This window comes from Lampetra planeri, chromosome 23 (genome assembly GCF_965212315.1).
Source record: "Lampetra planeri chromosome 23, kcLamPlan1.2.h2, whole genome shotgun sequence".
NCBI lineage: Eukaryota > Metazoa > Chordata > Hyperoartia > Petromyzontiformes > Petromyzontidae > Lampetra > Lampetra planeri.
In genome coordinates, this window is record NC_136129.1 from 10,855,195 (window position 1) to 10,867,302 (window position 12,108).

A 12,108-nucleotide genomic window follows, 5' to 3' on the forward strand; every position below is an offset into this window, starting at 1 on the left:
GCATGGCAGCGTCTGCTGAACACCCTGACATTGTAAATGTACACGCCACTCCCACGTACCTGAGAATTCCTGCATGGCAGCGTATGCTGAACACCCTGACATTGTAAATGTACACGCCACTCCCACGTACCTGAGAATTCCTGCATCGCAGCGTATGCTGAACACCCTGACAATGTAAATGTACACGCCACTCTCACGTACCTGAGAATTCCTGCATCGCAGCGTCTGCTGAACACCCTGACATTGTAAATGTACACGCCACTCGAAAGCAGCACAATGAAGGCAAAGATCTTTTCGATCGACCTGTAACGCATCGTTGTCTAAATATTCTCCTTATCAAACCTCACGAGGCATGTGCCAAACAAGAACGACACACGCGCAGCAGCAGCCGTCTGATGGAATCTTACAAGCACCGTTGGCCATCTCATATATATGCGTGGCAAAAAATGGGTGTAAACTTTAAAAAAAAATTGTGATGTCAGCAAGACGAAGCTTTCAGAGCTGCTCACGGGTGATGACTTTTGAAGGAATCATTTGGCGTGTGCGTGTTTGTCAGGAGATTATGTAACCCAAGACAAGACGGCATTGTTACTTCACATTGCATCGCTTGTGGAATAAAATGTTCCAGTAAAAAGTAACATCCACATTTTCGTGACATTACACCTTTTAGCATCTTTATTTGAAAATTTTCTGAAGCGTAACAAGCCACGAAACAAAATCTGTCCGTTCTCCAGAATTTATTCAAGCAAGCCTGACTGCTGATCACACACCGAATGTCAAAACCGGGCCAAAGTTGTGCTTGTATTGAAGCAATGCTGATGAGATTTGCACTCCCAGAAGGCCGTGTGGCTGAGGGGATGTGTGAAGTGTACCTCGATGTATGACGTGGATGTGGATCGACGGATTTGTGGAGGAGGCGACTTGTCTGCTCATGCGTCAGCCAGCAGCAGCAGCGCGTGGTGGTGGTGGTGGTGGTGTGCACCACGCGTGTCTCTGTCAGGCAGCAGCAGCGCGTGGTGGTGGTGGTGGAGTGCACCTCGTGTGCTGTAAAGCTCTCAATGCCGTCGGCGTTCAGGAGGAGCCATACTATGGCTCGCCAGGAGACGGCGCTAAGGCAAACTCATCTCCACCTGAAGAGCGTTGCCCTCTCGCAAGCGTCGGTTTCCTCCAACAATTATAACTCCGGTTTCCTCCCACGTGTATAAACGCTCGTCAATTAGCTGAAAACATCTTCATATCAAGAAGACGGCAGAGCTTGGGCAATCGCCTGGCTGCTGCCTTTCCGCCTGTTTGTGGTTCCTCCTCGCGCCTCTGCGTCGTTGTCTTCGAGATTCAGAGAATGCCGTGCAGCGGCGCGTTACAACTCTTATTGTTATCTTTATTTGTGTCAACTATATCTCCACAACGACGCCAATAATGATTGTGCACTACATAGAGGTGTTTCTTTGTTTTCCTGAGTCTCAGCACTTTTTTTTTCAGGCGGGTACTGACAAGTTTTCGCAGTCGTGGGCGGTGTTTCTGGGTTCGTGTGGTCCCGGGTGTCAGTAATTCGCCGGTACTCGTTCAGCATGTGGCTCGGGACAATCCCAGCCCCACGCTGCGTGTGCGCGCGCTGAGCCACGGGAACAGGGAGAGAACACGCAACTCCACACGCGCAACTCCACACTCACACGCGCAACTCCACACTCACACGCGCAACTCCACACTCACACGCGCAACTCCACACTCACACGCGCAACTCCACACTCACACGCGCAACTCCACACTCACACGCGCAACTCCACACTCACACGCGCAACTCCACACTCACACGCGCAACTCCACACTCACACGCACAACTCCACACTCACACGCACAACTCCACACTCACACGCGCAACTCCACACTCACACGCACGCAACTCCACACTCACACGCGCAACTCCACACTCACGCACGCAACTCCACACTCACACGCGCAACTGCACACTCACACGCGCAACTCCACACTCACACGCGCAACTCCACACTCACACGCGCAACTCCACACTCACACGCGCAACTCCACACTCACGCACGCAACTCCACACTCACACGCGCAACTCCACACTCACACGCGCAACTCCACACTCACACGCGCAACTCCACACTCACACGCGCAACTCCACACTCACACGCGCAACTCCACACTCACACGCGCAACTCCACACTCACACGCACAACTCCACACTCACACGCGCAACTCCACACTCACACGCGCAACTCCACACTCACGCACGCAACTCCACACTCACACGCGCAACTCCACACTCACACGCGCAACTCCACACTCACGCACGCAACTCCACACTCACACGCGCAACTCCACACTCACGCACGCAACTCCACACTCACACGCGCAACTCCACACTCACACGCGCAACTCCACACTCACGCACGCAACTCCACACTCACACGCGCAACTCCACACTCACACGCGCAACTCCACACTCACGCACGCAACTCCACACTCACGCACGCAACTCCACACTCACACGCGCAACTCCACACTCACACGCGCAACTCCACACTCACGCACGCAACTCCACACTCACACGCGCAACTCCACACTCACACGCGCAACTCCACACTCACGCACGCAACTCCACACTCACGCACGCAACTCCACACTCACACGCGCAACTCCACACTCACACGCGCAACTCCACACTCACGCACGCAACTCCACACTCACACGCGCAACTCCACACTCACACGCGCAACTCCACACTCACACGCGCAACTCCACACTCACACGCGCAACTCCACACTCACACGCGCAACTCCACACTCACACGCGCAACTCCACACTCACACGCACAACTCCACACTCACACGCGCAACTCCACACTCACACGCGCAACTCCACACTCACACGCGCAACTCCACACTCACGCACGCAACTCCACACTCACACGCGCAACTCCACACTCACGCACGCAACTCCACACTCACACGCGCAACTCCACACTCACACGCGCAACTCCACACTCACACGCGCAACTCCACACTCACGCACGCAACTCCACACTCACACGCGCAACTCCACACTCACACGCGCAACTCCACACTCACGCACGCAACTCCACACTCACGCACGCAACTCCACACTCACACGCGCAACTCCACACTCACACGCGCAACTCCACACTCACGCACGCAACTCCACACTCACACGCGCAACTCCACACTCACGCACGCAACTCCACACTCACACGCGCAACTCCACACTCACACGCGCAACTCCACACTCACACGCGCAACTCCACACTCACGCACGCAACTCCACACTCACACGCGCAACTCCACACTCACACGCGCAACTCCACACTCACGCACGCAACTCCACACTCACACGCGCAACTCCACACTCACGCACGCAACTCCACACTCACACGCGCAACTCCACACTCACACGCGCAACTCCACACTCACGCACGCAACTCCACACTCACACGCGCAACTCCACACTCACACGCGCAACTCCACACTCACACGCGCAACTCCACACTCACACGCGCAACTCCACACTCACACGCGCAACTCCACACTCACACGCGCAACTCCACACTCACGCGCGCAACTCCACACTCACGCACGCAACTCCACACTCACACGCGCAACTCCACACTCACACGCGCAACTGCACACTCACACGCGCAACTCCACACTCACACGCGCAACTGCACACTCACACGCGCAACTCCACACTCACACGCGCAACTCCACACTCACACGCGCAACTCCACACTCACACGCGCAACTCCACACTCACACGCGCAACTCCACACTCACACGCGCAACTCCACACTCACACGCGCAACTCCACACTCACACGCGCAACTCCACACTCACGCACGCAACTCCACACTCACACGCGCAACTCCACACTCACACGCGCAACTCCACACTCACACGCGCAACTCCACACTCACGCACGCAACTCCACACTCACACGCGCAACTCCACACTCACACGCGCAACTCCACACTCACGCACGCAACTCCACACTCACACGCGCAACTCCACACTCACACGCGCAACTCCACACTCACACGCGCAACTGCACACTCACACGCGCAACTCCACACTCACACGCGCAACTGCACACTCACACGCGCAACTCCACACTCACACGCGCAACTCCACACTCACACGCGCAACTGCACACTCACACGCGCAACTCCACACTCACACGCGCAACTCCACACTCACACGCGCAACTCCACACTCACACGCGCAACTCCACACTCACACGCGCAACTCCACACTCACACGCGCAACTCCACACTCACACGCGCAACTCCACACTCACACGCGCAACTCCACACTCACACGCGCAACTCCACACTCACACGCGCAACTCCACACTCACACGCGCAACTCCACACTCACACGCGCAACTCCACACTCACACGCGCAACTCCACACTCACACGCGCAACTGCACACTCACACGCGCAACTCCACACTCACACGCGCAACTCCACACTCACACGCGCAACTCCACACTCACGCGCGCAACTCCACACTCACGCGCGCAACTCCACACTCACACGCGCAACTCCACACTCACACGCGCAACTCCACACTCACACGCGCAACTCCACACTCACACGCGCAACTCCACACTCACACGCGCAACTCCACACTCACACGCGCAACTGCACACTCACACGCGCAACTCCACACTCACACGCGCAACTCCACACTCACACGCGCAACTCCACACTCACACGCACGCAACTCCACACTCACACGCGCAACTCCACACTCACACGCACGCAACTGCACACTCACACGCGCAACTCCACACTCACACGCGCAACTCCACACTCACACGCGCAACTCCACAGTCACACACGCAACTCCACACTCACACGCACGCAACTGCACACTCACACGCGCAACTCCACACTCACACGCGCAACTCCACACTCACACGCGCAACTCCACACTCACACGCGCAACTCCACACTCACACGCGCAACTCCACACTCACACGCACGCAACTGCACACTCACACGCGCAACTCCACACTCACACGCGCAACTCCACACTCACACGCGCAACTCCACAGTCACACGCGCAACTCCACACTCACACGCACGCAACTGCACACTCACACGCGCAACTCCACACTCACACGCGCAACTCCACACTCACGCACGCAACTCCACACTCACACGCGCAACTCTACACTCACACGCGCAACTCCACACTCACACGCGCAACTCCACACTCACACGCACGCAACTGCACACTCACACGCGCAACTCCACACTCACACGCGCAACTCCACACTCACACGCGCAACTCCACACTCACACGCGCAACTCCACAGTCACACGCGCAACTCCACACTCACACGCACGCAACTGCACACTCACACGCGCAACTCCACACTCACACGCGCAACTCCACACTCACACGCGCAACTCCACACTCACACGCGCAACTCCACACTCACACGCGCAACTCCACACTCACACGCACGCAACTGCACACTCACACGCGCAACTCCACACTCACGCACGCAACTCCACACTCACACGCGCAACTCCACACTCACACGCGCAACTCCACACTCACACGCGCAACTCCACAGTCACACGCGCAACTCCACACTCACACGCACGCAACTGCACACTCACACGCGCAACTCCACACTCACACGCGCAACTCCACACTCACACGCGCAACTCCACACTCACACGCGCAACTCCACACTCACACGCGCAACTCCACACTCACGCACGCAACTCCACACTCACACGCGCGCAACTGCACACTCACACGCGCAACTCCACACTAACTCACACGCGCAACTCCACACTCACACGCGCAACTCCACACTCACACGCGCAACTCCACACTCACACGCGCAACTCCACACTCACACGCGCAACTGCACACTCACACGCGCAACTGCACACTCACACGCGCAACTCCACACTCACACGCGCAACTCCACACTCACACGCGCAACTCCACACTCACACGCGCAACTGCACACTCACACGCGCAACTCCACACTCACACGCGCAACTGCACACTCACACGCGCAACTCCACACTCACACGCACGCAACTCCACACTCACACGCGCAACTCCACACTCACACGCGCAACTCCATACTCACACGCGCAACTGCACACTCACACGCGCAACTCCACACTCACACGCACGCAACTCCACACTCACACGCGCAACTCCACACTCACACGCGCAACTCCACACTCACACGCGCAACTCCACACTCACACGCGCAACTCCACACTAACTCACACGCGCAACTCCACACTCACACGCGCAACTCCACACTCACACGCGCAACTCCACACTAACTCACACGCGCAACTCCACACTCACACGCGCAACTCCACACTAACTCACACGCGCAACTCCACACTCACACGCGCAACTCCACACTCACACGCGCAACTCCACACTCACACGCACGCAACTCCACACTCACACGCGCAACTCCACACTAACTCACACGCGCAACTCCACACGCGCAACTCCACACTCACACGCGCAACTCCACACTCACACGCGCAACTCCACACTCACACGCGCAACTCCACACTCACACGCGCAACTCCACACTAACTCACACGCGCAACTCCACACTCACACGCGCAACTCCACACTCACACGCGCAACTCCACACTCACACGCACAACTCCACACTCACACGCACGCAACTCCACACTAACACGCGCAACTCCACACTCACACGCGCAACTCCACTCTCACACGCGCAACTGCACACTCACACGCGCAACTCCACACTCACACGCGCAACTCCACACTCACACGCGCAACTCCACACTCACACGCGCAACTGCACACTCACACGCGCAACTCCACACTCACACGCGCAACTCCACACTAACACGCGCAACTCCACACTCACACGCGCAACTCCACTCTCACACGCGCAACTGCACACTCACACGCGCAACTCCACACTCACACGCACGCAACTCCACACTAACACGCGCAACTCCACACTCACACGCGCAACTGCACACTCACACGCGCAACTGCACACTCACACGCGCAACTCCACACTCACACGCACGCAACTCCACACTAACACGCGCAACTCCACACTCACACGCGCAACTCCACTCTCACACGCGCAACTCCACACTCACACGCGCAACTCCACACTAACTCACACGCGCAACTCCACACTCACACGCGCAACTCCACACTCACACGCGCAACTCCACACTAACTCACACGCGCAACTCCACACTCACACGCGCAACTCCACACTAACTCACACGCGCAACTCCACACTCACACGCGCAACTCCACACTCACACGCGCAACTCCACACTCACACGCACGCAACTCCACACTCACACGCGCAACTCCACACTAACTCACACGCGCAACTCCACACGCGCAACTCCACACTCACACGCGCAACTCCACACTCACACGCGCAACTCCACACTCACACGCGCAACTCCACACTAACTCACACGCGCAACTCCACACTCACACGCGCAACTCCACACTCACACGCGCAACTCCACACTCACACGCGCAACTCCACACTCACACGCGCAACTCCACACTCACACGCGCAACTCCACACTCACACGCGCAACTCCACACTCACACGCGCAACTGCACACTCACACGCGCAACTCCACACTCACACGCGCAACTCCACACTCACACGCGCAACTCCACACTCACACGCGCAACTCCACACTCACACGCGCAACTCCACACTCACACGCGCAACTCCACACTCACACGCGCAACTCCACACTCACACGCGCAACTCCACACTCACACGCGCAACTCCACACTCACACGCGCAACTCCACACTCACGCACGCAACTCCACACTCACACGCGCAACTCCACACTCACACGCGCAACTCCACACTCACACGCGCAACTCCACACTCACACGCGCAACTCCACACTCACACGCGCAACTCCACACTCACACGCGCAACTCCACACTCACACGCGCAACTCCACACTCACACGCGCAACTCCACACTCACACGCGCAACTCCACACTCACACGCGCAACTCCACACTCACACGCGCAACTCCACACTCACACGCGCGCAACGACAAAGATCCGCCGTATAGCCTGAACAGGCTTTTGGGGCAAGTGTTGTTAGTGAGCACCTATGAAAGCCGGCAAGGCCCACGAGGGGGTGGGTGGCCAGCACTTCGCCCGACGGCCTTTGTCTCATACACACTCCACACACAAACTCCACACACACACACAAACTCCACACACACACACAAACTCCACACACACACACAAACTCCACATACACACAAACTCCACACACACAAACTCCACACACACACAAACTCCACATACACACAAACTCCACACACACACACAAACTCCACACACACACACAAACTCCACACACACACACAAACTCCACACACACAAACTCCACATACACACACACACAAACTCCACATACACACACACCACACACCACACACACACACTCCACACACACAAACTCCACACACACAAACTCCACATACACACACACACAAACTCCACATACACACACACCACACACCACACACACAAACTCCACACACACAAACTCCACACACACAAACTCCACATACACACACACACAAACTCCACACACACACACACCACACACCACACACACACACTCCACACACACACACTCCACACACACACACTCCACACACACACACACTCCACACACACACTCCACACACACACTCCACATACACACACTCCCCAAACACACTCCACACACACACTCCACACACACACACACCACACTCAACACACACACACAAACTCCACACACACACACAAAAACTCCACACACACAAAAACTCCACACACACACTCCACACACACAAATTCCACACACACAAACTCCACACACACAAACTCCACATACACAAACTCCACACACACACACTCCACACACAAACTCCACACACACTCCACACACACAAACTCCACATACACACACACACAAACTCCACATACACACACACCACACACCACACACACAAACTCCACACACACAAACTCCACACACACAAACTCCACACACACAAACTCCACATACACACACACACAAACTCCACACACACACACACCACACACCACACACACACACTCCACACACACACACTCCACACACACACACACTCCACACACACACACACTCCACACACACACTCCACACACACACTCCACACACACACTCCACATACACACACTCCCCAAACACACTCCACACACACACTCCACATACACACACCACACTCACACTCCACACACACACCACACTCAACACACACACACAAACTCCACACACACACACAAAAACTCCACACACACAAAAACTCCACACACACACTCCACACACACAAATTCCACACACACAAACTCCACACACACAAACTCCACACACACAAACTCCACACACACAAACTCCACATACACAAACTCCACACACACACACTCCACACACACTCCACACACACAAACTCCACATACACAAACTCCACACACACTACACACACACACTCCACACACACACACCACACACACTCCACACACACACACACACTCCACACACACACTCCAACAACAACACCAACAACAACCGCCATTCGCCACTAAGTGGCGGTGACGTCACCACGACGCTTGTGCCAGGCCATGTGCACCCTGAGGCCACGTGAAGTGTCGAACGCCCGCTGGCAGGAGGTCACGGGGCAGACCCAGGTGCCACGGGTCGACTGACCGAGATGACTGGCTGATGCACCACCTGTGCCCCCTACTGTGCCAACTTGCTGTGCTTTAGCCACCCGGCGCTCCGCTCGTTGTTGTGAGCGTCGCTCCTCCGCCCTCCGTTGTTGTTGGAGGGCGACTGCCTCCAACTGCCCAGTAGCGTCCACACACTCCACACACACACACACTCCACACACACACACACACACTCCACACACACACACACTCCACACACACACACTCCACACACACACACTCCACACACTCCACACACACACACTCCCCAAACACACTCCACACACACACTCCACACACACCACACACACACACACAGGTACCCGAGTCGGGAATCGAACCCAGGTTCATCTTGCTGTGGGGCGCGATTGCAACGCAATTCATAATTTACTAACAAACCTCTTCAGACTTCAGTAATATTACTCAAGTATTATATTACTCACAGTACATATGATCAAATAATTTGAGCATTTGCATAATACGAATCGTAACACTTTACGCAAAATTATCATTAAAATCAAAATAAAACATGTTAAGGAATATCATCTGCAACAGCGGCTACAATCACAGCAAGGGTAAACCTTGTCAGGGCAGCACTCATCATAGCAAGGAAAGGAAGTGTCGTGATTGAGAGTTGCAACACAGAGGACGACGGTTCCAAACGATGGGGGGCGAGTTCCACCCCCTCCCCCAACACGAGCACCACCACCACGCGCCCGTCCAACACACAATGTGCACGCGCGCGTGCGCGCAACAGACATGCGATAAACGAGGTTTCGAGTGGGCGCTGGTACCAAGTGCTTGTTTATTACGTGGAGCCAGTGGGAAACAGCCTCCACCCGTTCAGCATAGTCCGTTACATCACATTGTTTTACAGGCTTTTTGTGACAACATATTTGGCAAAAAGTTGCATGCATTTTAGAAAATAGCAAAATAGATCTGTAAGTCGGCACGCGGAGCACGGCCAGCAGAGCCCGTGGGGTCAAGGCAATCACGGGGGCCCTCAAGCCCCATTCCACCAGCGCTGTGGGTCGGGTCCCACGGCACAGACGGCCCCACTCTCCCGGCTAGGCCCCACTCTCGTGGCTGGGTCTCATACCCCACCCTGTTGGTTATCAGCGTCTGCAGCCAGAGGATTGAGGAACCTGGCCCATGCAGCTTCCCCTGTGCCCATCTCCCTGGCGTGACGATGCCGCGCGGCGAGAAGCCAAGGCCGTCATAACGCGTTCTAGAAAAATACAAAACCGAGGCGCGCCGCTCCTCCTGGCGCCGTCCCCGTTCGGCGCTAGAAGAGCTGCGAGGCTGCGCCGAACACCAGGTCCTTTCCACCGCCGCCGGCGTCAAACAAGTCCGCGGACGAGAAGGGCCCGGCGGGGGGCGCGTGCGCCAGCGGGGCAAGGCCGGACGCTAGCTCGGCCCAGTCCACGCCGTCCTCGTCGCGCTCGCGGTCCGAGGCGCCGCCCTCCGAGCCCGCGCCGGCCTCCGCCTCGGCCCAGAACGCGTCTTCGTCGGCCCAGACGGCGTCGCCGCCGCCGCCGCCGCCGCCGCACACGCCGATCACCACGCCGAGCGAGGCCGCCAGCTGGGCCTCGGAGGGCGGCGACGACGACGGGGAGGGTGCGGCGGTGGACAAGCTCAGGCGGAAGGTGGCGGCGAGGCCCAGGTGGCCGCCGCCCACGCCCCCGGTCGGCCGCGCCGGCGCTGGAGACGCCCCCGGCGGTGACGAGCGCGGCTCCTTCTGCTCGCGGGCGCTAGCGGGGATCTCTGCAGGGGTCACGAGGAGAGGAAGGGAAACATTGATTTACGTGCATGAAACTTTCATGGCTTGTGTTTATTTTTCTAAATTATTTATTTTTCATATCACCATTTCAGTAATGGAGGCCCATGCCTCCGTGTTTACAATCCAACGATAACTTATCTGGTTCACAAAATGTATGCACATTAGATATATATTATTTCCACAAATATTTTTTACTGAAACCAAGTCAGTAATTTAGTAGTTTTTTTGGGACATTTTAATAAACTCAGAAAAGTTTTTTTTTTTAAAGAAATGATCGATTGGGGACCCAGGGTGCAAAGGGACAGCCAGGAGTTGTATACACGTCCCCCAAGAGGTCATGATGGGTCTGTAATTCTTACACTCAGTTTTATTAACCGATGAAACATGCAAGAGACATCAATATTGCAAGATTGAGCCATTTCATTTGCGCACGGTGACAAAGCTGTGCACAGCTTGACATGCTTCCGCTTCTTTGACGGAGTCCCGGCCGCACGGCACGGC

At 56.3% G+C, this 12,108-nt stretch overlaps 1 protein-coding gene across 1 annotated transcript in view; it reads right to left on the reverse strand.

Moving 5' to 3' along the window:
- Positions 1–10,613: 10,613 nt before the first annotated feature.
- LOC144726542 (uncharacterized) overlaps positions 10,614–12,108 on the reverse strand; it is a 34,328-nt gene continuing 32,833 nt past the window's right edge. The window contains 1 exon segment of the mRNA XM_078605336.1: positions 10,614–11,591. Within this exon segment, the coding sequence (XP_078461462.1) occupies positions 11,113–11,591 (479 nt within the window). The 3' untranslated portion in view covers positions 10,614–11,112.